This window comes from Dreissena polymorpha, chromosome 5 (genome assembly GCF_020536995.1).
Source record: "Dreissena polymorpha isolate Duluth1 chromosome 5, UMN_Dpol_1.0, whole genome shotgun sequence".
Lineage (NCBI taxonomy): Eukaryota > Metazoa > Mollusca > Bivalvia > Myida > Dreissenidae > Dreissena > Dreissena polymorpha.
The window spans coordinates 20,549,436-20,577,434 of NC_068359.1; the positions used below are offsets into that span (position 1 = coordinate 20,549,436).

Genomic DNA, 27,999 nt, shown 5'->3' on the forward strand with positions numbered 1-27,999 from the left:
TGTTGGCCGGTCTACATTGTGAATCCACACAACACAGTTCTTTCCACAAACGCATAAACTGTGTTACCACTCTTACGTGTAAATTCTCGTATGCTTTTTAAGGTCAGAGCTGGTGGCAAATCCCTTTCCACAAACACTGTAACTGCGTGAATCCTCATATAATTTGTGAGGTCCGAGCCCCTGGCAAATCCCTTTCCACCAAACACTGCAACGGTGTGGACGCTCTCATGTGTGAATCCTCATATGCCGTGTGATGTCCGAGCCTCCGGCAAATCCCTTTCCATAAACACTGCAAATGTGTGGCAGCTCTCTCGTGTGAATCCGCATATGCCGTGTGAGGTCCGAGTCCCTGGCAAATCCCTTTTCACAAACACTGCAACTGTGTGGCCGCTCTTCTGTGTGAATACTCATATGATTTGTGAGGTCTGAGTCCCTGGCAAATCCTTTTCCAAAAACACTGAAACTGTGAGGCTGCTCTCGTGTGTGAATACTCATATGATATGTGAGGTGTGAACTGGTGACAAATCCCTTTCCGCACACACTTCAACTGTGTGGCCGCTCTCCTGTGTGAATCCTCATATGCTGAGTGAGGTTGGAACTGGTGACAAATCCCTTTCCACAAACACTGCAACTGTGTGGCCTCTCTCCTGTGTGAATCCTCATATGCCGTGTGAGTTGTGAACGGGTGGCAAATCCCTTTCCACAAACACTGCAACTGTATGGCTGCTCTCCTGTGTGAATCCTCATATGAATTGTGAGGTCCCAGCCCCTGGCAAATCCCTTTCCACAAACACTGCACCTGTGTGGCCGCTCTCCTGTGTGAATCCTCATATGCCGTGTGAGGTGTGAACTGGCGGCAAATCCCTTTCCACAAACACTGCAACTGTGTGGCCGCTCTCCTGTGTGAAACCCGATATGCCATGTGAGTTGTGAACTGGTGACAAATTCCTTTCCACAAACACTGCAACTGTGTGGCCTCTCTCCTGTGTGAATCCTCATATGCCGTGTGAGTTGTGAACTGGTGGCAAATCCCTTTCCACAAACACTGCAACTGTATGGCTGCTCTCCTGTGTGAATCCTCATATGAATTGTGAGGTCCCAGCCCCTGGCAAATCCCTTTCCACAAACACTGCAACTGTGTGGCCGCTCTCCTGTGTGAATCCTCATATGATTTGTGAGGTGTGAACTGCTGGCAAATCCCTTTCCACAAACACTGCAACTGTGTGGTCGCTCTCCTGTGTGAATACTCATATGCTGAGTAAGGTTGGAACTGGTGACAAATCCCTTTCCACAAACACTGCACCTGTGTGGCCGCTCTCCTGTGTGAATCCTCATATGCCGTGTGAGGTGTAAACTGGCGGCAAATCCCTTTCCACAAACACTGCAACTGTGTGGCCACTCTCCTGTGTGAAACCCGATATGCCGTGTGAGTTGTGAACTGGTGACAAATTCCTTTCCACAAACACTGCAACTGTGTGGCCGCTCTCCTGTGTTAATCCTCATATGATTTGTGAGGTGAGAGACCCTGGCAAATCCCTTTCCACAAACATTGCACCTGTGTGGCCTGCCTCCTGTGAGAATACCCATATGCTGAGTGAGGTTGGAACTGGTGACAAATCCCTTTCCACAAACACTGCAACTGTGTGGCCTCTCTCCTGTGTGAATCCTCATATGCCGTGTGAGTTGTGAACTGCTGACAAATCCTTTTCCACAAACACTGCACCTGTGTGGCCGCCCTCCTGTGTGATGATTTGTGAGGTCCCACCTTGAAGAAATTAACCCCTTGTTGACTTTAAGCCCGTTTTCATTTTGAGTTGTGATGCAAGTTTGATCATGTACATTTTGGTGATTTCTGAACTCCTGCAACACTGAGAACTCGGTCCCACATACTGAGCAACTGTAACGGACTTCAGCATCTTCTTGACAGTCAGGAGCCCCTGTGGAACATCAATGATATTGACAATAAGTTTAAGGACACAACATTATAATGACCAAATAAATGCTTCATGAATACATGTGCATAAGGTGATTTAAACCAGCTAATTTATTGGTTGATTAGACGAAATTACACAACCGACAGATCAATTTAGTATTATTATAAACAAGAGGGCTAGCATGGCCCTAGTCCGCTCACCTGAGATGAGTCGGTTCATTAAATCTTTACCTTATGTCATACTTGACCTAGATATTGACCAGACAAACATCCTGGTCAAGTTTCATCATTATTGAACCAAAACTCTGGCGTAGGGAGTGTTTTTGTTTTTGTAAGATTTGAAATGGTGACCTATCATCAATCTTGACTGACATCTTTCAGCAACTTTGATAAAGAATGCTTGAGAAATGTAAATGTTAGAGTGTTTACAAACCAAATGTGGACAGACGGACAGCGGACAAAGACCAATCCTAAAACCTCATCTGAGCAATCAGGTGAGCTAAAAAGTGTGTTTCACCGATCTGAGCCATTTTCCAACCTGTCCAAGAAATCAATAAAACAAATGTATTGACTAAGTTTCACGATGATTAGGCAAAATATGTGACTTTCACAGTGTTCAATCACAAGGTTTCTCTCTATATAGTCACATAAGGAAAACTGCCCCACCCCCCTGGCAGCCATGTTTATTGACCCATCGGGACCATTTGCAAACTCATCTGAGATATATATAAAACCAATCTTTTCACTAAGTTTAATGATGATTGGGCAAACAATGTGACTTCTAGAGTGTTCACAAGCTTTTTTTTACTATATAAATATAAGAAAACTGCCCCCCCCCCGGCAGCCATGTTATTCAACTGACAGGAACCATTTTCCAACTCAACTCTCGTATCAAGAAAACAAATGTTCTTACCAAATTTCATGAAAATTGGGCAAAAAATGTGACTTCTAGAGTGTTCACATGTTTCACTGTATACATATAAAGAAAAATGCTCCACCCACTGGCGGCCATGTTTTTTCACCGAACTCGTCCGACATATCAATAAAACCAATGTTTTGATTAACTTTCATGATGATTGGGCCACAATTGTGACTTCTAGAGTGTTTACAAGGTTTCTCTATAGCCATATAAGGAAAACTGCCCCGCCCACTGGCGGCCATGTTTTTCAACAGACCGGAACCACTTTTGAACTCAACCAACATATCATTAAGACAGACATTTAGACAAAGTTACATGATGATTGGGCATTAAATGTGACTTCTGCCGTGTTAACAAGTGACCTAGTTTTAGATCCAGCATGACCCAGTTTCGAACTCGATCAAGATATCATTGGGACAAATCTTCTTACCAAGTTTCATGAAGATCGGACAATAAATGTGGCCTCTAGAGTGTTTACGAACAAATGTGGATGGACGGACGACGGCGGACGGACGACGGACAAAGACCGGTCACAAAAGCTCCCCTGGGCAATCAGTTGAGCTAAAAAAAACATCCAACGTCGAATAACAATTTACACATAAATGATACATAAATCTACACTGTATTAATATGAAAACATTAATAATCAAAGGGGAGTAACTACTGTCAACTTAAATGCAATATTTAGAAGAATTGTCTCGCATGTTACATGACCTTAATTCATTATTGTTTAACAAGCCTTTTTATTATATAAATATTAGGAAAACTGCCCTGTCCCCCTGGCAACCATGTTTTTCAATGGACCGGAACCATTTTCAAACTTAACTCACGTATCCAGGAAACAAAAGTTCTGACAAAATTTCATGAAAACTGGGTCAAAAATGTGACTTCTAGAGTGTTGACATGTTTTCACTACAGTCAAACCTGAGTTTAGAGGTCAGTCAAGGGAAATGGCCAAAGTGACCGTTGTCCACAGGTGACCGTTGAATTCGGATCACAATTTTAAGATGGTTTGTCAGTTGGTAGTAGTGCTACCTCGTTACCCCACCCAGTCGTTTGCATACAGTGTTAACTAAGCATGATAACAGAATTTACTTACATTGAATAATACATAATAACATCTTATAGATTGATTCAATTTCATATTGTTATTAAACTAAAGCAATGAATTTATCAACGCTAGTGTAATTGTTTACTCATGCATCTCGATCATTCAGTAAATAAAACTTGTGACGTGCCGTTGACGTCACGTCCGTACAAGTCTAAAAAGCGGATTCGCTTTCATAAACCGATAGTACGGTGATATTGTACCGTTCTAATTAAAAGAAAAAGACGCAAAACGTGTGTTAAAATTTATTCGTACGCAAACATCACACAAAAAGCATTTTAATTCAACAACTTCATACAAAATACAACGCTTCAAACATTTGCATTCGATTCATACTTCTCCATAATTTCTCGCTTACGCTTAAGCACACTCTATACTTGCGTACGTCCAACACATAGCTCACTTGCTATTACACGCGAACTTTTTCCAGATGCAAATAGTTTCAAACTCTTGACTCGCTCCTCGAATGTGAGGAACTTAAGTTTACCACTTATTGTTGTTATGTGTTTTATTATTCCGATTGCTTTTAAAAGTGTTGTGAACGCTAGAAAGCTCTTTTAAAGAACAATCCGAAAATGTTATTTTAAAATCGATACTCAATGTTGTAAGTACAATGTACTAATTAGCGGTCATATAATTAGCGATTATTACTTTAAACATGTCAAAACTCTGACAAATTTTCTGTTGAAGAAACCCCCACAATTATCCCCGGAAAACAAACCTTCTCAACACCTTATTATTTGTTTACTCGCAGCGGGCCGCTTTTATAATATCAAAGGCAATTACCGCTATCAAACGCTTTTACCGCAAAATAGACGGACAAATGATGTGCAGTGTTTTTAATTTTCGCGACTCGAGACGACTGACGCGTGACCGTTGATTTCAGTTCAAACATGAATTTCGGAGTTGAATATAGTGGCCGTTGGCCGTTATGGACAGGTGGCCGTTAAATTCAGGTGTAATATAGAGTGTTTTTTGTCGGGGGGATTCCAGACTGACCGTTGTCTGCAGGTGACCGGTAAATTCAGGTGGCCGTTAGGTCAGTTTCGACTGTATATACATAGTGAATGGCGGCCATGTTTTTTGCACCGATCTGGACCATTTTCAAACTTGTCCGAGAAATCAATACAACCAATGTTTTGAGCAACTTTCATGATGATTGGGCAAAAATTGTGACTTCCAGAGTGTTAACAAGGTTTCTCTATAGCCAAATAAGGAAATCTGCCCCGCCCACTGGGGGCCATGTTTTTCAATGAACTGGAACCACTTTTGACCACAACCAACATATCATGAAGACAAACATTTCGACAAAGTTACATGAAGATTGGGCATGAAATGTGACTTCTACAGTGTCTAAAAGTTTTTTTCTTTTTTTGACCTAGTGACCTAGTTTTTGACCCGGCAAGACCCAGTTTCAAACTCGACCGAGATTTCATTGGAACGAATCTTCTGACCAAGTTTCAGGAAGACCGAACAATAAATGTGGCCTCTAGAGTGTTTACGAACAAATGTTAAAGAACGGACATTCGACGGACAAAGACCGGTCACAAAACAAAAGCTCACCTGAGCAATCAGGTGAGCTAAAAAATTACAAAAAATCTCTTCAATCAAACATGCTTGAGTTTCCAACTAGTGAGTTAGCGATATCACTGTGACAATTGTTTGAACAAAGTCTGAAATATAATCTTGATACCACTTCAAGAATACTGTATTTACAATTTACTTCTTGCATTTAACATGGTAAATCATTATGTTACCTCAAACAACCAAGTTTCAACTGGTAAACTTGACCAATTTCGTTAACATAGCATTTTGAATAACTTTAATATGAAAGGGCATTCAATTTGGCGTGTAAGGGGTACAGAAACATTATAGGCAGGGGAATTCTTCTAAACATCATTATTTAAGACAAGAGACAAGTTGTGTATGCAATACAGAACAATAATTAACTATATGACAAATAACACTAAAAAATTAAAGCTCGGGTCACCGCCTTCGAAGTCAATGCAAAGCAAATGATGTTAAAACCAGTTAATACCAAATAAGGAAAAATTGCCCTGCCCCCTGGTGGCCATGTTTTTTAAGCAACAAAACCATGTTCAAACTAATCCAAGATATAACTGGGATGAATCTTCTGAGTAAGATTGGCGATAAATGTGGTCTGTAGAGTGTTAACAAGGTTTTACTATAGCCATATAAGGAAATATGCCCCGCCTCTTGGTGGCCATGTTTTTTAAGCAACCGGAACAATTTTCGAACTTGTCCAATATATCATTGGGACAAATCTTCAGCACAAGTTTCATGATGATTGGAAAATAAATGTTGCCTCTAGAGTGTTAACAATGTTTTATATATAAAGAAAAATGCCCCGCCCACTGGCGGCCATGTTTTTCATCCAACTGGCATCATTTTCAAACTCGTCCAAGATTTTATTGGGATGAATCTTCAGATCAAGTTTCATTAAGATTGGTCAATAAATGTATCTGTGAAGTGTTTACAAGGTTTTACTATAGTCATATGAAGAAAAATGCCTCGCCCCTTGGCAGTTATGTTTTTCAAGCAAATGTAACCATTTTCGAACTCATCCGAGATATCATTGAGACCAATCTTCTGACCAAATTTCATGAAGATTGGACTATACATGTGGCTTCTAGAGTGTTAACAAGGTTTTACTATAGCCATACATAGAAAAATGCCCCGCCACCTGGCGTCCATGTTTTTTTAACCAACTGGCATCATTTTCGAACTCGTCCAAGATATTATTGGGATGAATCTTCTGACCAAGTTTCATGAAGATCTGACAATAAATGTGGCCTCTAGAGTGTTTACAAGGTTTTACAATAGCCATATATAGCCATATTAGGAAAAATGCCCCGCCCCTTGGCATCTATGTTTTTCAAGCAAACGTAACCATTTTCAAACTAATCCAAGATATCATTGAGACCAATCTTCTGACCAAATTTCATGAAGATTGGACAATAAATGTGGCCTCTAGAGCAAGAAAAGGCAAATGTTGACGACGCGTGACGGACAAAAGGCGATCACAAAAGCTCACAATGAGCTCGTTGTGCTCTGGTGAGCTAAAAGGTGAGCAAAAGGAGCAAACAAAACAAGAGGACTATGGGCCCTAAGGCACTCGCCTGATATCCAAAGGAACTAGACTATTCTGAGAAAGAACGAGCTGATAATTGGACCAATAAGGTAACCTCAAAGTATTGATATTTTGTATCAATATGTGTTTTTGTATTTGACTTTGTAACCTAGTTTTAAGCTCACGTGACCTAGTTCCAATCTCAGCTGATATTCAATTGGGACAAAATTTTCTGACCAAGTTTCATGCAGATTGTCCTATAAATGTGGCTAATATAGTGTCAACAAGTTTTCACTACAGCCATATAAATAAAATTAACCCCGCATCAAGCAGCCATGTTTTTCAACAAACCGGAAGAAATTTAGAACTTGACCGAGAAGTCAATATAACAAGCGTTCTGACTCACTTTCATTTCGATTGCACTAACAATTTAACTTCTATATTGTTAACAATGTTTCACAATAGACATATCAGGAAAAATGCCCTGCCCCCTGGGGGCCATGTTTTTTGACAAACTATAACCATTTTCGACCTAAGCCGAGCTATTCATTACAACATATTTTCTGATCAAGTTTTATAAAGATTTTACCACAAATGTGACTTCTAGAGAGTTAACGAGGTTTTACTATTACCATAAAAGGACAAATGCCCCGTCCCCGGCAGGTGTCCATGTTTTTCAACGGACCCGAATCATTTTCAAACTCAGCCCTGATATCATTTCAACAAAATGTTTTGACCAATTTGCATGAAGATTAGACTAAAAATGTGTCCTCAAGGTTTTACTATAGCAATATAAGGAAAATACCTCACCCCCTAGTGACCATGTTTTTCAACAGACTATTACAACAAATGTTCTGACTAAGTTTCATGAAGATTGGACAATGAATGGGACTTCTAGAGTGTTACCTAAATTTTGATATAGCCATTTAAGAAAAACTGCACCGCCCCCTGGCAGCTTTGTTTTTAAACCAACCAGATCTTTTATTTTAACTCGTCCAAGATATAATGGGACACATGTTCTGACCAAGTTTCATGAAGATTGGACTAAAGATATGACATCTAGAGTGTAAACCAGGTTTTACTCAAGCCATAAAAGGAAAAATGCCCTGCCCTGGAGGCTATGTTTTACAACAGACCAGAACCATTTTCCAACTGATCCAAGACATCACTATAAAACATATTCTGACAAATTTTCAAAAAGATTGGACAATATATAAGACTTCTATAGTTAACAATGTTTTACAATAGGCAAACAAGGAAAATTGCCCCGCCCCCTGGCGGCCATGTTTTTCAACCAACTGGAACCATTTTCAAACTTGTCTAAGATATTATTGGGACACATGTTCTAACCAAGTTTCATGAATATTGGACAATCAATGTGGCCTCTAGAGTGTTAACAAGGTAAATGTTGACAACAGAAAACGCATAATGGACAAAAGAGGATCAAAAGAGCTCACCATGAGCACGTTGTGCTCAGGTGAGCTAAAAAAATTCACAAAAGTAAAGTTGACACATGATAAACCAACAAACATCTGTTGCAAAAATTACCTTTTTTGGCAAAATAAAGGAAACAAATCCAAAAGGCAACAAAAAGAAATATAGGAGCTTTATGTAATACATTTACAGGATTTGTGTGCAAAATACATGAACATTTTGGAATATATGAATCCCTTGACAGCCTCCATTTATTGTTTGAACAAACAAAGTGAGGACAGATATCAAACAATATGAGAACAGAGACTAAGCATACCTAGCGTAGTGTCTTCTAATTTTTCCTTCACATTTTCATCTGTTACACCTTCTTGATAACTAAAAAGGCCTGCATGTAAGGTTTGGCTGGCATAAGTGTCATTTTTGTCTGCAATGACATCAACAATGTGCTCTGCAACATGCTGTCTCAAACTAATCAGGTCCCGCATACAACGTCCACAGGTGTCACACCAGAACAGCTCCTTATCGATGCGATTAAAGATGTCATTAGACGTCAACATGTCTGTAACTTCACCGTCACTTGATGCTGATATCCCTTGATTGTCACAGAAATTGGATTCCATGCTCTCTTTAATGCACTGGAAAACCTGTATAAAACAAGGGCTGTTTGTAAAACATGCATGCCCCCCATATTGGCTGTCAGTTGTAGTGGCAGCCATTCTGTGAATACGTTTTTTGGCACTGTGATCTTGACCTTTGACCTAGGGACCTGAAAATCAATAGGAGTCATCTGCGAGTCATGATCAATGTACCTATGAAGTTTCATGATCGTAGGCGTAAGCTTTCTTGTGTTATCATCCAGAAACCATTTTACTGTGTCAAGTCACTATGACCTTGACCTTTGACCTAGTGACCCGAAAATCAATAGGGGTCATCTGCGAGTCATGATCAATGTACCTATGAAGTTTTATGATCCTAGGCCTAAGCATTCTTGAGTTACATGTATCATCCGAAAACCATTTTGCTATTTCGGGTCACCATGACCTTGATCTTTGACCTAGTGACTTGAAAATCAATAGGGGTCATCTGCGATTCATGATCAAAGTACCTTTGAAGTTTCATGATCCTAGGCATAAGCGTTCTTGAGTTATCTTCCGGTAACCATTTTACTATTTCGGGTCACCGTGACCTGGACCTTTGACCTAGTGACCTGAAAACCAATAGGGGTCACCTGCGAGTCATGATCAATATATCTATGAAGTTTCATGATCCTAGGCATAAGCGTTCTTGAGTTATCATCCGGAAACCATTTTACTATTTCAGGTCACTGTGACCTTGACCTTTGACCTAGTGACCTCAAAATCAATTGGGGTCATCTGAGAGTCATGATCAATGTACCTATGAAGTTTCATGATCCTAGCCCTAAGCTTTCTTGAGTTATCATCCGGAAACCATTTTACTATTTCAGGTCACTGTGACCTCGACCTTTGACCTAGTGACCTGAAAATCAATAAGGGTCATCTGCGAGTCATGATCAATGTACCTATAAAGTTTCATGATCCTAGGCCTAAGCGTTCTTGAGTTTTCATCCGGAAACCATCTGGTGGACAGACATACGGACATACATATGGACCGACGGTCGGACGGACCGACATGAGCAAAACAATATACCCCCTCTTCTTCGAAGGGGGGCATAAAAGGCAAATCAAGTGTACAATTTTATTTTGACTGACCATGAAATGCCAACACAATTTTGTCTTCCAGTGTTATAATGTACACACATGAGAACATGATTAACTAGATATGTCACGGACGCTTACGATTATCTTTTTCACTATCACCTACATGTTAATGTTATTCAGCTGAGGAAATTTTAGCCCAGTCCACCAAACACTTAAAAAGGAGTTCAATACATATAATCTTTGTGACTATAGATTATACAGGGGTTACAAGGCAACAGGCAATAATTCCATGCCAAAACTGGTCAAAGGCCAACTTTCCTTTCATAATAATACCTTCCAACTTAAGGTCATTCAACTGGGAAAGAAACCACATAGGACTACAAGAGGAGAATAACCCCCACAAACCTAAGGACTATGCTATAGTATAACAAAAGGGCCATAATGGCCCTGTATCGCTCCACTGTTTTTTATGCAAAAAATGCGTGCAATGTGCATGGATTGAAATGTACTCAAGCATGTGACTTGCGCCATTTGTAGTGGGTGTGGGGTGGGGACACATGGCACACAAAGTCCATTGATGAATTAATCCATTTATTGATGACGTAGACTAATATAGTCAAATGACAGAAGGACCTGTACAAAGACAAGAACAACAATTTTACAAACAGAGCAAAACATGTAATATTATAAAATACGAAAGAAATTCATATCAAAGTAATTAACACACATTTCATAACACAATACACCGTCAAAGAAATAACAACCGGTGTCGTGGTAAAAAAGTCCGCGCACCTGCATTTTCGAGTAAGAAATTTGAAAAATGGCGTCGTTCATCGAGCGTTTACTCATCAATTTATTAGAGCATAACAAACTGTCAAAATACAACAACAATGGATGATTTAAGTGACATGAGTTTGTCTAAGTTTAAACTGTGGTCTGTTAAAGCATTAAAAGTGTATCTTTCACGGAGGAATCGATCTGTAAATGGCGATTTTGAGGAGCTTGTGGCAAGGTACCGTATTTATTTTTATTTTTCTTCTACGGCCGTGAATGTTATTCTTTATAAATTTAATCGTTGTTGTGTAAAATAATTGTCAGTATGTTGTTAATAATAATTAAATGCACTTTGACATAAATAATTTGACATGAAAAGTTGAAAGCCTAACCCTAGGCTAGGTATGATGCATCACAGGAGTTTGAAATTTTATCCATAAAGCTTATCTAATGGCTACATAAAAAATATACCCCTGTGTAGTATAACGACTAGTCTTTATACTATATAGTGTTTTTTTTTATTTAGCCATTAGCTTTATGGATAGAATTTCAAACTCCAATGGATGCATGTACAAAAATAAATATGAACAGCTCTGGATGAAGCAGTTCTGTGGAATGTAAACAAAATATTTACATACTGTACAACTACAGGTTATCTAGGGCAAATGTTTTACTGAATACCTGCCCGGTCATGAAAAGCGGGTAACCTATGCCCAATTTTTTATTGAATAGCCCAATTTCTTCAAAACCTTCCAGAACATGATGAGCTGTTAACATATATGCCCATTTTTTTGTTGCATACCTTCAAAGCCATGTTTCCCATTTCTTTTATTGGAACCTTCCGAGCCATATGTTATACCATCTCTTTATTTTCCAGAGCCTTCACAGTATGGGAAGAAAATCCGGCTGTTGATTTAAATGCTGAGGTAGCCGAACAGAGACTACTAAAGGAGTACAATGATAAACTTGTCATTGGAGAAGATGTTGTTCCTGATCCTTATACATTGTCTGCAGGATGGTTAGGGGTGAAAAAGGGACTTAACAGTTGGCCTGCAGTCTATATCTCTGACATATCAGATCATCTGAGATGTAACAACACATCAACAAGCATCGTGGACAGGCTTCTCAATGAGTATAAAGAAGGGAAAGCGTACAGGTACTTTAAAAGCGGCTGGGTAAGGGAAGTGTTTTATCACACCATTAGAGAGAACAGTGACAAGTGTGTCATGAAGTGTAAGGTCACACCATCTATGTCAATAAACAGCAAGTGTTACGATGTGTGGGCTGTGATGGAAAAGAACGTTCCAGGCAGATCAGGTGGAAAAGTGCTGTCTGCATATTGTACATGTACAGCTGGTATGTTTGGCACTTGTAATCATGTAGCCGGACTGTTGTTTAGGATAGAGCATGCTGTTAAGACTGGGGAGACTGAGTTCCAAAAACAAGCAAGCAATCAATGTGGAATGTGCCAAAAGGAAAGCCAGTGTTACAGGTGGTAAAGGCAGTGGACTTAAAATGGACTAAGGCAGGGTATGGTAAAGTTCCTAGTGACAGTGATTTGAAAAACAGTATAAAAAGGCGCTTTACACCTTATCGCAAAAACCAAACTGAGCAGCTTGACAACAAGAGGACCACTAGTAACACGTTGTACGAACTCTTGAAGGATGACATTCCAAACTCTTGCTTTGTTGAACTAAATGGAGAAAAAGAGGTACAACCCCGAGCCGCTGAATTTACCGCCTTCTGTCGTAGAAGTTGCAGACAAATTAAAGGGATGTGTTAGAGACTCAATGGAAGACGAACTGTTGCAAGGCATTCAGGTCAGTGCTGAGCAATGTACTGAGTTGAAGAATGCTACAGTGAACCAGGCATCCAATACTACTTGGGTTGATCAGCGGAAAGGGAGAATTACAGCAAGCAGGTTTCACCGTGTGGTCAGTTGTGTAAAGACGCTAAGGGAGGACAATTCTGCTAATCCATTTGCCCTTGTTGAAACGCTTTTGGGGAGAGCGAAAAACTTCCAATCGTCAGCCATGAAACACGGCATTTCATTGGAACCAGAGGCAAAACGTTCGTATGCCAAGAAAATGAAAGCTTCTCATAAGAAATTCAAGCAAACAGATTCCGGCCTTTGTGTGCTTCTTGAAAAACCCTTTCTGGCAGCAAGTGCTGACCTTGAGACCATGTGCGACTGTTGCAGTGAAGGCCTCTGCGAAATAAAATGCCCTGAATCTATCAAAGACCAGATACCTAGTGTAGATAATATTCCATATTTAGAACTGAGAAATGGTGAGGTGGTACTGAGTAGAAAACATCCATATGGGTTCTACTGTCAAATTCAGGGGCAAATGAAAATCCTAAACAGAACATTTTGTGACTTATTTATATATAGTTGCCATGGAAATTTGACTGTCCGTGTGCCATTTGTTAGGCAGTTTTGGAATGAGGCTGAAACCAGTCTAACTTGGTTCTGGATGAACCATGTTTTGCCAGCACTACTCACTGATGAAAATAATCCACCTCAACAGTATAACACAGAAACACCAGTGATGAAACCAATGTGTAATCAGTCTGAAAACTGTATTGTGAAATCATAAGCCTGCAGAGCATTGATGCCAATGGTGTCAGTATCAAATATTCAGACATGTAAACCTCCTACTAAGCGACAGAGACAATCAGTACCGAAACAACCTGTATATTTATGTGGTGTGTGTGGCTTCGATGTTGCTGAAGTCCCGCTCACTGAAGCTGAGCAGTCTGTAAATTGTGACAGGTGTGACATTTGGATACACTACCGGTGTGCAGGTGTCACAGACAAAATCTTCATTTCCAACATTAATATACTGATGAGCTGCAAACAGCATCAAACCTGAACAGACAAGAGTTACTCGCAGGCTGTTCTGGTTTTATTCTGTTTGCACGTAGCCATTTTCACTTTGCCTATGAGTGGGAATGGGTTAAATGCACATGTTTAGATTTTTGCCTATATAAGGCAGTTTCCAGTTTCTAGATCTCGAAATTTTATAATATCAACATTTTTGGAGATCTTAGATTTAGAAGGAGAATGTGTAACATTTTTAAAATGATGTGTTGTTTAGAATTTTTTGTTTGCATTTGCATAACCCTTGTCAAATAAAAACGCACTTTTTACCAAAACACACATTTAGCGCACTTAAAAGTGCGTTAATAGTGTGTTTTTTGTTAATATGTGCGTTTTCAGTGTTCAAAAGTGCATATAAGTGCGCTTTTTGTGCGTTTTTAATCTTTTCAAGTGCGTTATTTTAGTGAAAAAGTGCGTTTTTTGTGTGTTTTCTTCATCTGTAAGTGCGCTTTTGAGTGTTGATGTGAGCAAAATGTGTGTTTTTTATCTAAGAAGTGCATCTTTTATTTAGGAAGTGCGTTTTTTGTGTGTTTTCTTCATCTGTATGTGCGCTTTTGAGTGTAGATGTGAGCAAAATGTGTGTTTTTAATCTAAGAAGTGCGTCTTTTATTTAGGAAGTGCGTCTTTTATCTAAGAAGTGTGTTTTAAGGTTTACAGATGTGGGTTTTTTCTCACAAAAGTGCGTTTTTCTACATGTAGAATAATATTTGTAATACATGGCACCTGTGAAATTTATTTATATTTCAAGGATCAATTAGTTATAAAGCGTTGGGCGAGATTCAAATTTTATTGTCTAATCCATGACATGTTCAAAATGATACATAAAATAACACAATTTACAAACATACATGGCCAATATTTTGTTTTTATATGTAATGCTTTTAGTCTTTCTAGCTGCTATTTCTTGTCAATACAATGCAGAATAGTATAAACCTGACCGACAGTATCACCGCATGTGTATTCCTAATTATATTTTTGTTTATAAAGAACTACGGAAATAAATTATGATCGACGACAAATCCTGTATCCGAAAACGACTGTCCGAAAAAAATGACGGGTTTGGCACATAAAATAATATGTGCATATTGTTTGACTGCAAAGAATGAAAACCAATTACTTGTCAAATACGTAATCAATATATTATTTGGTTAACATATTGATGTACATTATGCTATTGCACTACTTAACTTTGCTATAAATCCATGTTGCTGTCAATCATTAAAAATTCAAGCTGGCGGACATTGCGTCATTGGTAAGATTTTCGGAAACTAGCAAAGATATTTCGTCAGTTGCAGTTGATGTCTGTTCCATCTGCTAACAAATAGGAAAAAAATAAAAACAATACTGGGGAAAATCAGTACCGAGCGAAAATTTCCGGGAGTGCCGACTATTATATTATTATGAAAATAAAGTAGCGAAAACGATGAGTATGAAATCAGGGTTCGAAACATTCTTGGCTAAAACATTTACTTAAACTGGTTACTTAGAAATTTCTATACGAACAAAGTCATAACGAGATCATATTTCAACAAGAGCACCGCCTTGCGGGTGCAGACCGCTCATCTATTTTCTTTTTAAAGGTGAAGGGACTCTCATTTTCAATCACAAAGGAGCGAGGGGTGGATAGAAGAGGGGTGCATTGTGTGGGTGTGTGGACATTTATTACATTATCTTCCAAAAATGCGAAAAAAAGGAAAAACAACCGGGGGGGGGATTCTTGGGTGCGATGGTTGGACGATATTTCAAACATAAAATAATAAAAATAAATATTTGTGTTTTGTAACAGTTTCAAAAAAAAATTGGGGGGGTGGGTGAGGTGGGGGGGGGGGGTATAGTGTGAGGGTGTGGTGGTAATTTGTGAGATGATCTTAAAAAAAAAAAAAAAATTAGGGGGGGATTCGGGTGGGGGGTGGGGGGTTGTTTTGCTTGGGTGCGATGGTTGGACGGTATTTCAACCATAAAATAATCAAAATAAATAGTTTAGTTTTTTAACTGTTAAAAAAATGGGGGGGGGGAGGGGGGGTGGAGTCTATTATGGTTTGTTAGGTAAGAGTAGTTTTGTCAAAGTATCAATCAAATCTAATCATAAACAAAGAAGTTATGGCAATTTTAGCAAAATTTAATAATTTGACCTTGAGAGTCAAGGTCATTCAAAGGTCAAGGTAAAATTCAACTTGCCAGGTACAGTAACCTCATGATAGCATGAAAGTATTTGAAGTTTGAAAGCAATAGCCTTGATACTTAAGAAGTAAAATGGATCGAAACACAAAATTTAACCATATATTCAAAGTTACTAAGTCAAAAAAGGGCCATAATTCCGTAAAAATGACATCCAGAGTTATGCAACTTGTCCTTTTACTGTACCCTTATGATAGTTTGCGAGTTTTCCAAGTATGAAAGCAATATCTATAATACTTTAGGGGTAAAGTGGACCAAAACACAAAACTTAACCAAACTTTCAATTTTCTAAGTATAAAGGGCCCATAATTCCGTCCAAATGCCAGTCAGAGTTACATAACTTTGCCTGCACAGTCCCCTAACGATAGTTAATAATGGTTGCAAGTATGAAAGCAATAGCTTTGATACTGTAGGAATAAAGTGGACCTAAACACAAAACATAACCAAATTTTCTATTTTCTAAGTATAAAAAGGGCACATAATTCTGTCAAAATGCCAGTCAGAGTTGCATTACTTTGCCTGCACAGTCCCATTATGATAGTTAGTAAGTGTTTCAAGTATGAAAGCAATAGCTTTGATACTTAAGGAATAAAATGGACCTAAACACAAAACTTAACTTTCAATTTTCTAAGTATAAAAAGGGCACATAATTCTGTCAAAATGCATGCCAGAGTTATCTAACTTTGCCTGCCCAGTCCCCTCATGATAGTAAGTAAGTGTACCAAGTTTGAATGCAATAGCATTGATACTTTCTGAAAAAAGTGGACCTAAACGCAAAACTTAACCAAAATTTTAAATTTTCTAAGTATAAAAAGGGCACATAATTCAGTCCAAATGCACGCCAGAGTTATCTAACTTTGCCTGTCCAGTCCCCTCATGATAGTAAGTAAGTGTACCAAGTTTGAATGCAATAGCATTGATACTTTCTGAGAAAAGTGGACCTAAACGCAAAACTTAACCGGACGCCGACGCCGACGCCGACGCAGACGCCAAGGTGATGACAATAGCTCATAATTTTTTTTTTCACAAAATAGATGAGCTAACAAGACAAATGTTAAATTACTTACACCGTGAGGGGGATAACGGTTTAAACAATATTTTCCGTAATACAACAACGGCGCCATTTGCAAACGACCTTGAAATACCAAACACATTTTAAGAAACTGATTTTAATTGGAAGATTGGGAAACGACAGCCAATTATATCACTCCTTTTTAAAATGCTTAGGCAGAATCTACCAGTGTAAAATGCGAAAGATTTCGCAGACCGCGGATATATTAAGCGTATGTTCATTTATGTGACCCCCGGGGCTGGGTCAAATTTGACCCCAGGGGCATAATTTGAACAAATTATGTACAGAACTATTAGATGTCACTACATACCGAATTTGATAGCCCTAGGCCATACGGTTATTGACAAGAAGATTTTTAAAGTTTGTACAAAATAGACCCTATATAAGCCAATTTTCGATTTTTTGACCCCCGGGGCAGGGTCAAATTTGACCCCAGGGGCATAATGTGAACAAATTCGAAAGAGGTTCACCCCAGGAACATTCCTGAGAAATTTCACCAGAATTGGACTAGTAGTAGTGGAGGAGAAGATGTTTAAAGGAAAAGTTAACGCACGGACGCACGCATGCACGCACAACGGACCATGACATAAGCCCCGCTGGCCTTCGGCCAGTGGAGCTAAAAACCAACCAAGGGGCATTTTTTTGCAAAAACTTGTCACAGTCGAAATTCCTTACATTATAATCATAGATCATAAGTTCAACTGTGAAACTTTCATGGAAGTGAAATTGAGTACAAAATATTTTCACAACCATATATTTTATACTGTTTAACTTTAATTGGTATCATTGCTGCAAACAAAATGGTCGAAGTCAACATTCCTTCCTTTAATTATGTCAATTTATAAATGTCAAACAATCGAATCAACCAAGCAATTTAAGATCAATTCCATACACAACTTTGGGAAGTTAATACGGATCTGCAGTCTAAATATTTATATGGACAGACTATTGCAATCCTCAATGCCTCCCATTCCACAGGGGCATAAAACAAATCTTCAGTCACCACAGGGCTCGACATTAACTTTTGAAGCCACTTGTCCAGTCGGACAAGTAGACCATAATTTCACTTGTCCTGACCAAAAAGCAACTTGTCCTGACCATTATATCTTTATTCTGCTCAGTACTTTGCAAAATAATGAAATAATACAAAATGCTCAAATCATAAAGACTCGAATCGTTCAAATAACATGTAAACATAATTGTAGGCTATTTCAATACAAAACAAGGGACAAAATTGTCACAAAACCAGGTTTTCATTGTGAAAAAAAAATCTGATAAAGGGAGAAAACTCAAACTGAACTTTTGAAATGACCAAAAAAAATTAACCCCCTTTGTAATTTTTTTTTTTTTAAATCTATTTTTAGTCGTGGCGACCTTGACATTGGAGATATTGACGTGATTCTTTCGTGGGACACACCGTCCCATGATGGTGAACAAATGTGCCAAATGATTTTAAAATCTCACAATGAATGACATAGTTATGGCCAGGACAAGCTCATTTATGGCCATTTTTGACCTTTGAACTCAAAGTGTGACCTTGACCTTGGAGATATCGACGTAATTATTTCGCGCGACACACCGTCCAATGATGGTGAACAAATGTGCCAAATGATTTTAAAATCTGACAATGAACGACATAGTTATGGCCCGGACAAGCTTATTCCGCCAGCCCGCCAGCCAGCCAGCCAGCCAGCCCGCCCGCATTCGCCAATCTAATAACCAGTTTTTTCCTTCGGAAAACCTGGTTAAAAACTGACTAGAATAACAGGAAAACTCAAGATTATTGATTTTTAAACGTTATACAAAGCCATAATACAATGTACCTGACAAAAACTTGTGTGTTGCTAACATCAAACAGAAAATGTTAAAAGTGATGTATATGTACAGAACTTAACTGATATTTAAAAAAAAATCATTCTTTACATAAGGAGGACGTCACTACGTTAATTGTCTGTATGATCGGTGTGTACCGGTGTCGTAAAATGCATATTCTTTACAATGGAGAATATTCTTGTTATCTTGGCAAAGAAAAAAATGTTACGGGTTGCTTCCCTTGTGAACAGTACAGTGTAGTACATGTATCACATGGAACTATCGGAATATCTCGGGCTTCGACGATTAAACGTATACAAAATATACTCGGAAAAGTTGAGTGATATCTCCACAGAAATAATGGCTTTAAAGGCATTTTTTCTAAGTTATACAATTATAATGACCACTTGTCCGGTCGGACTAGCAAATTTCTTTATTTACTTGTCCGGACTTACAATTTGGTTGTCCCGGACAGTCGGACTACCTTTAATGTCGAGCCCTGCACCATTGAGTGAACAATAGGTTTATCAAGTACTGCTTTACAGATTCCCACTTTCAATCTAATAGTAAATTTATCTTTAAAGGTGATGTTTGTAGGTGTGAGTTCTAATTATTCTACTAAAGTCATGCAGAGCTCCAGATAAGGGTCGTATTTTCGTAATTACAAATTATTTACAAATCCGTGACGTATTTATTTTAAAATTTTGTCGTACCATGAAGAAGTACAAAATCAAGTTACATGTACGAATATTATTTTTTCGCGTATTAAATATCTTTTCAGTGCTTATATAGAATGGTTATCTGGTTTGTTTAACAAAGACATTATAGAAAAGATTTTATACGATGTTGTATGTTCAGTTGCCGACACAGTCGGAAAAGCTAAAAAAATGCGACACGACGGGTCCAAAGATAAACAAAAAAAGACATTGAACGAGTAAAGGGGACAATTCCCGTGGCTAATCGTTGAAAAGATTGAAAGGTAGACCCGTTTTAATTGTGAAATAAGTAAAAATTCATCGAAGGCATGCAATCTAAGCTGCTGACAGTTTGGGCATATGAAGGCATTTGAAAAATAAAATTGTATAATACTGAATAGACACCGTCACACGGTTGAACTCGTATAAATACAGTTGCTAGTATGTTTATTTTGATTTTTTGCATGAAAATAACCATTATTATTTATATTTAGGTCATTTAGAAAAGTAAAGAATTATTTTCCAAAACTTAGTAGTAACGTTAAGAATAAAATTTCAGAGTTAAGAATTCTTTTTGAAAATCTGGTAGTAACGTTAAGAATTTCACAAAACCTTATCTGGAGCTCTGGTCATGTACTTAAAAAATATGTTTTACCATTTAATACAATTATAAGCAATATTAGATTGTTAATAGGTTTATATCTTCAAATAAGGGGAATTATTCATTGTTTGAATAAATGTCTATACTAAGGGTCAAATACAGTTGATATGCATCTTTACAATTAACCCTTTCAGCGCTGGAATTGAATTTTAAAGGCCTTTGCAAACAGTTTAGATCCAGATGAGACGTCACAGAACGCGGCATCACATCAGGATCCAAACTGTTTGCTATTCTGATAGTATTCTTTGAAAAAAAATCAAATTTCGGCCCCAAAAACGGCCAAACGAGGGCCCTGAGCACATTTATCAACAGAGCCTGAGGTGTAATAAATTTATTTGCATTCCTTGCAGTACAAATCTTGCAGTATGAAAACATTATTTACAGTTGATAGAACATCATACTTCGGCTAAATAATAACTCATTTTTGAAAAATAATGTCAAAAAAATAAATAAAACTTTCTTGTGACTTTGACGTACATACAAACATCGGGACCCAATTTATTTTCTTCAGAAGCTGTGTTCAGGGTTTTTTTTAGAAAAAGGGGAAGACGCTGGACGCTGGGTAAAAGGGGAAAATAGAGCGCGAAAGAGACATATTTGGGGAAAAAAAACAAACTGTTCATTTCAATGTCTATAACTCACTTCAGGGTTTTTTTTAGAAAAAGAGGCATGTCTCTGACCTTTTTGATCTTAAACACATGAACAAGTATGATATTAAAGTCAAAGTCCTAAATAAAGTTGCAGGGGTAGATCTAATAATGGGAAATGTTTTCAACTGGGGCCGGGGGACGATGTCAATATTGTGGTTTCTATTTCATGATGAATGGGTAGATGATTTAGATCTGCTACAGTATTGGAAGGGAAAGGTGCGGCAGCTGCTGAATGTGTACTTTCACTTTCGTAAATGTTCGATGTCGATTACATGCGTCTTTAACAACCGTTTAGCAAATGTTGTACAGAAATTGAACAAGAAACTAAATTGTTGCAGGCTCTAACAATTTATTAACATCAAATGAATAAACATAGACATATATCTCAGTAACCTGTAATAATATATGGGGCAGTTTGAATAATTACTGGTTGTCCATATTAACCTGTTTAATATTTACATACTTTTATCATACAATTTCAATGCATACCCTATAGCTGTTTGTGTGTATATACTGTACATGTTATTATAGTATGCTATTATTTTTTGTTTATTTATAATCAAATTATGTTTATATTTATTTCATCAAATTGCCATTGATATTTAATTACTCATGTATGTTAAAAAATGTTGGTGTACATTAAAGTATAAAATTGAATTATCTTGTAAGTATTAAAATACACAAATATATATGTTTATATAATTATTGGTTTTTATTGCATATCTGAATTAAAAAAAACTTTTATCAGCATATAATTGAATCAACTGTTAAGGCAAAAGATGCACGTTGAACGCACACGTGTGCTTTTTGTGAGTGTGTTTTTTACTGCCATTCATGTGCGTAAATTGTGCGTTTTGTGTGGGTTATAACTGCGCTTAACGTGAGTTAAATGTGCGCTTTTTAAAATAAAAAAGCGCACATTTAACTCGCTGAAAAGCACACACACATGTGCGCTTTTATGTGGGTTATAACTGCGCTTAAAGAGAGTTAAATGTGCGCTTTTTAAATAAAATTGGTATGTTGATTTTTATCTATAAAAATATTACAGGATATGCATTTTAATAAATACGCATATTGATTAAACCAACCCTAAACTTTTTAACATACCAAAAGTTATCGATGGTGACACCTCTGCATCATCTGCAAAAACTCATTATTATTTTGAATTTCATATCACATAATATGGGCATGATGTCAACAATGGTGTTCTGAAGATTATCTTTTCTAATTGAAATTGTTTCTGCTCTGTTTTAAATTAATTTGATTTTAAAATATGCTACTTTTGTCTCTAGCTGAAATAATTTGCGTTCAGAATAAATCATAAGTTAGAACATAAATATACATGTGTAACTGATTTTGAAAACACTGTCATTATACTATGTGTATTTTGTCTCGATGCCCATGCAGTTAATAACGGTGATTTAAATGATTTTTTCACCAAACGAAAGATGTGTTATCCATCATTTTCGTTTTCAGCTTCAGACAAGTGCGCATGCGCAAGTACTGCGCGACACCTTGTTTGGCTTAAAATCGAGTTGTTGATCAGTCTTCATGCTAAATATTTTAGCCAAATAGCCCTTCGGGCTAATCAGATAAAATTTTGAATAGCCCAAAGACATGTTCAAGAGCCCGAAGAGGTCAATATAAATTGTATGACTTTTTTGGCCAGGAACACCAAAATAGTCGTTAACAATCAGATAATTTACTTCCATTAGTAAAAACAGATGCATGTGATTACAGTAATAAAGGGTATTCTGTTTCCTTTTGAAATGCATTTTATACAAAATGCACCAGATAATTATGCTGTTCAGTGCTCCAGATAACATGCGTAAAGGCGTAAAAACAAATTAAATTATTTAAATAACGATTTAGATTTAAAATCTTTGCGTAAAGTTACGCATTGAAAAATTAAAACACGAAATCGAAATTTTCGAACGTGCGTAAATCTTCCAGTAGCAAATTATGTATGGTAAACATTTCATCCCGGTTCTGGCTCGTCTTGGCGCTCAATTGAAACTACAACTTTAAATCAACGTCACTCAAGCGTTTGCTGTGAGGAAGAGCCACACCTAAGAATGGTCCAAAGGCCCAACGGTCTCGATTCTGTTCTCCTAGATTTGCAGGCGAGTCATTAGTGTTTATTGTACCATTTTAATTGACCTTTCGACAGCCGATTGATTGACAGGCTTATTAACCAATCAGATTACTGCATAGATTAGGCCCGTTTCTATCCGCCATTTTGTCCGTCAAACTCGCCGTTGTTCGTCACATAAGCTTATACGTAATGCTGTGTTTTAAACAAAGAAAATGGTTAAAAGGTGCTGTTATGGCACTTGTTATTCAGACACAATGTATCCAGAACGGTTAAAAGATGGAACTACGTTTTTTCCGTTCCATTAACCGGGTACTAATCTTAAACTAGAAATGGCGCGGCAGAGGCCGACGCGTATCCCCACGCCGAATGTTTGACCTAGGTGTGCCCCAGGGTTGGTAATGGGGCCATGCATAGCTGAGATTGACCGTATTGTCATAAGAGAAGTTCATCATCAATTAGAAGTGAATTGGTGTAGAAATGAAGAAGTTATAGTAAAAGGCAATTTTGGGTGGGTGTGACATATGTGGGCAGGGCGCCCCAGGGTTGGTAATGGGGCCATGCATAGTTGAGATTGACCGTATTGTCATAAGAGAGGTTCAGTATCAATTTGAAGTGAATCGGTGTAGAAATGAAGAAATTATAGTAAAAGGCAATTTTGGGTGGGTGTGGTCTATGTGGGCGGGGCGCCCCAGGGTTGGTAATGGGGCCATGCATAGTTGAGATTGACTGTATTGTCATAAGAGAAGTTCAATATCAATTTGAAGTGAATCGGTGTAGAAATGAAGAAATTATAGTAAAGGCAATTTTGGGTGGGTGTGGTCTATGTGGGCGGGGCCCCAGGGTTGGTTATGGGGCCATGCATAGTTGAGATTGACCCTAATGTCATAAGAGAAGTTCAGTATCAATTTGAAGTGAATCCGTGTAGAAATGAAAAAATTATAGTAAATGGAATTTTTTGGTGGGTGTGGCCTATGTGGGCGGGCGCCCCAGGGTTGGGATTGGGGCCATGCATAGTTGAGATTGACCCTAATGTCATAACAAAAGTTCAGTATCAATTTGAAGTGAATCCGTGTAGAAATGAAAAAATTATAGTAAATGGAAATTTTTGGTGGGTGTGGCCTATGTGGGCGGGGCGCCCCAGGGTTGGGAATGGGGCCATGCATGGTTGAGATTGACCGTATTGTCATAGGTGAGGTCCAGTATCAATTTGAAGTGAATCGGTGTAGAAATAAAGAAGTAAATGTAAAATAACCAAAAAAAATGAGTGATAATTTCTGACGCGGCCCCACCCCAACCCCTATAACTTTTGACCCAGGGGTCAGATCAAAATTCCAAATAGTGCAGGGTCGCACATATGCTCATAGCTACCATGTGTGTAAATTTCAAGGTTCTAGTGCTTTAAGTGTAGGAGGAGATAGTGGCCAGGACGGACGGACAGACGGACGGACGGACGGACGGCGGAGATCACCACAATATCCCCACCTTTTTTTCAAAAAGCGTGGGGATAAAAATGCAAACGTTGGATTCGTCTTTGTAGTCGTCTCAACGAACAGCTTAATCTCAACATATTAAGCTATCGCCCGAAAGCAAAACACCTCGACGTTTGTTCTAAGGTCGTCATAATAAGATACTACGCGAAAATAGAATATGTAAGTTTTGCACCGGACACGCTATAGAAAACGAGTATCACTTTTTACTTGTTTTTCCTCTATATAGAGAAATTAGAAAGGAACATTTAAAACCATATTTTCAAAGGTGTCTAACGTTAAATAAATTTGACATTCTAATGCAGTCGGCTAATAAAAAAATATTCTAAACTTTGCTAACTAGATTATTAATGCTAATGAAATGCGTAATAATAAGGACAATCAGTTATAATTTTTAATAATATCACATAAAATAGAGCATTTTTATTTCTTTCGGTTTAAATCTTCCGAATTTAATGTAGCTAGTTGTATATCGTTAAAAGTTAAGAAACTATTTTAAAATGCGCATGTAATTATCAATAGTTGCCAATAAATGTCATTTTACACCATATGTGGGCTTTCTACTAATCCGTTATCAAAACAGATGCCGCAAACTGTGAATGACCCTTGACACTTTGATAGCCAGTCTGATTAGCGAGTTTTTTTTTTGTACATGAAAATTCTTTCAACTTCTTATATTTTAAACATTGCAAAAAATAGTTTAAGAGGAAATTAATAATATATTGTGTATGTTACTTTTTTGACGACATTGACTATGTTACACGATTATAACAATGCTCATGGGTCATTTTGACCAAACGCATTATAGATATGTGTTATATCGGATTTCAATATAACGTTCTTTGTCTTCTTATATAATAAATTTACTTACCTTTGCCACATTTGCAATATTGCCAACGGTTGCAAAATTAACGGCTTTTAATTAAAAAACTGAAACATCTATTACTCAATGAAAAGTATTGTGACAAACGACAATGCATACTGTATGTGATAATTTGCGATAATTGGCCGACTTTGACTATAGATTAACGACTTTTAAGTAGACTTATAAAAAAGTTATGACTATTTCATAGATATGATAATTATATTCAGCATAACTATTCAATGATAATAAAAATATTGTATGGCCTTTCTGGTATACCATGAGGCGTTTTTGGTTCACTGATGCAGACTTTTTGGGAAGCCTTTTTGGTAAACGGCCTTTCTGGTACTATATCTTTGAGGGGAGCTAAACACCTATTTAATACATTACATTTAACACATTTTAAATAAAACATGATAGCAATAGAAACATTTTATGTAATTTGGACCGAAATCTTTGTGAATATCTTCCAACGTACCGATTCGCGTAGCCAGTTTTATGACGGACTTCGGCGGAGTGACCTCCCTTGAAATCGGGGGGCGTGGCTTCACTCTCGCTGTCGAAAGGTCAATTACACTTATCATAATTTTTATACACAAGTAATATACTGTATACCTATTCAAATTTCCATTAAAATTAAATGTTAAATATAGTTTTTGATATGACTTTAACGGCGACCAAAAGGCCATTATGACCTATATAAAGCCGAAGTGTGAGTGACCGTTTTACAGAAAAAAATTAATGGCCTACTGAAGCGGTGTATTGAAGCGTGGAAGGCAAAAATGCCATTTCAGTGTCAAAAGTCCTCGCTGCATGCATTTTTTTAATTAGATTCAAATACCCAAAGCATGGTTTCGTCAATAATTGGTGAACTTATAAGCTCTTGTGTAAATGACTGCGAATCTAAAGCACTCAAAATTATTTGGTAATATATTGTTAAGAATTAATTTTATAAATAGGGGATAAAATAAGAATTAATTTTTAAAATAGGGAGTAAATAAGAATTAGACCAAATTTTTATCTGGAGCTCTGATGCTGTTTATTATAACTTTATTATTACACATGTTCTCATTCAATGATTCCATTAATCAGTTTGACTGGTGTTAGGTTTTATTTTTAAAGCAAATTGATTATTATCGTATTATTACTAGGACAATCGCCGGTGAATTTCTGAATTGTCGGCATGTGGCTGCAGATAAAAATGCCACTGGGTGTGTTAATTGCCCAATCTACCAAGTGACAATGTCTGCTTCTTTAATTTATTCTCGATGTTTTGATAAGCATGTGTAAACCGTGAAAAGTATTGTATATTCGTAAACAGTAAGTAGCAAAGTAGGTCACGTAGCAGAACAAGATTACAGAACAAACGAAAGTACTACACTTATTAATAATTAGTTGAAAAAACGTCTTCTAATACGCAAGAATAATTGATTAAAACACATGAAAATCTAACTGTAATAATGATCAATTTGTTTTAAACCCTATGCGTACAATATCCCTTACAGACTCTTTTATTTTCATTGAAAAATTACTTTTTTCATGAATTATAAATACATTTTCGTAAAACGCTTCTAAAATTAAATACGCTTCTAGAGTGGTCATTGTTTTAAAACATTACGAAGTGCCTGATGCGCGAACATCCCGGAACGTGATCTACGCATGTTCAGTTTGAATAACCTCATCTCGATTGGGCGTCAATTGCATCATTACTTTAAAAAGAAACATACTCCGATGTTTACATGACATTTTAGACAACTGGCGGCCACATGTGTTCATGCAATCTTTAAAACATATAATGTCATTTTAGGCATTTAAATAGCGAATTTAATTGTGCCTCTTAAAAACGCGTATAAATCAGGTTATTGATATGACGCTCAAATATTTAATCGACTGGTCGGGGTATTTTATAAACATTTAGGATTGACCGACCGTCCCAAGAATTGACTCTGGCTTCGGGCTTATAGGCTAATGCGAAGACTGGTTGATACCTCTTATATACATACCTGATTTAATTATTATAAACCTAGGTACTTTTTTAAAAACAAACTAAGTGCTGAAGCGTCTAACTATAAGTGCTATAACGTCCAACTTCTAGTGCTGAAGTAACTACCGAGTGCCGAAGTGACTAAAGTCCGAAGTGACCATGCAGATGCCAAACTGACTAGGGTTCAAAATATTATATTTCCCCAGATGAGAGTTGCTTATTTTTAATGTATGCTCATGAAAATTGAATAAACATACAAATAATATGTTTGTACCAAACTGTTAATATATTTTTGTGACAACAAATGATTTTTTCTTTATAATGCAAGCACTTGATAACACAAGTAGAAAATTAGTCACGAAGAATGATAATGTTAAAACGTCCGAAAAATAGTTCTGTCCGAAAAATAGTTCTGTCCGGAAAATACTCGCCAACAACTACATTTGTTTAAAGAAAACTGCCATATCATATGTCAGTTAACGTCCAGTTAAGTCTCCAACAAAGTGTCATTGCCCACTCACCTTTTAATATTTGCACAGATCACCACTTCTAAATAAACGTGTTGTTAAAAGCTACTTCGTCATATATTGTTTCGTATTTGTCGTTTTGGTTGGGTCCGTCTAAATACCGTACTTAAAATTCGATGTGGCACCCAATGTACCAATCCTTTTATGTACCACATAC

General features: G+C 37.4%; 1 protein-coding gene and 1 long non-coding RNA gene across 3 annotated transcripts in view; one reads left to right on the forward strand and one right to left on the reverse strand.

Annotated features, from left to right (window-relative positions):
- LOC127831654 (gastrula zinc finger protein XlCGF57.1-like) lies at nucleotides 1-27,926 on the reverse strand. Of its 2 annotated transcripts, XM_052356677.1 has the most exons (4): nucleotides 27,837-27,926; nucleotides 8,802-9,129; nucleotides 800-1,937; nucleotides 2-631 (listed from the first exon to the last, which is right to left on the reverse strand). In XM_052356677.1, the coding sequence occupies exons 2-4, from the start codon at nucleotides 9,103-9,105 to the stop codon at nucleotides 544-546; spliced, it is 1,530 nt and encodes a 509-aa protein (XP_052212637.1). In that variant the 5' UTR covers nucleotides 9,106-9,129; nucleotides 27,837-27,926; the 3' UTR covers nucleotides 2-543. The 2 variants fall into 2 exon arrangements, with proteins under 2 accessions (XP_052212636.1, XP_052212637.1); XM_052356676.1 differs by having other exon boundaries at nucleotides 1-1,937.
- Nucleotides 1-27,999, forward strand: part of LOC127831660 (uncharacterized) — a 128,746-nt gene that overhangs the window by 86,126 nt on the left and 14,621 nt on the right. The gene's annotated exons all lie outside the window — the stretch shown is intronic.

Coding starts and splice junctions, on each gene's coding strand:
- LOC127831654 (XM_052356676.1), bottom strand. CDS start 9,105: ATGGAATCCAATTTCTGTGACAATCAAGGGATATCAGCATCAAGTGAC. Junction 1,938..8,801: donor ATTAGAAGACACTACGCTAG/GTATGCTTAGTC, acceptor GATGTTCCACAG/GGGCTCCTGACTGTCAAGAA.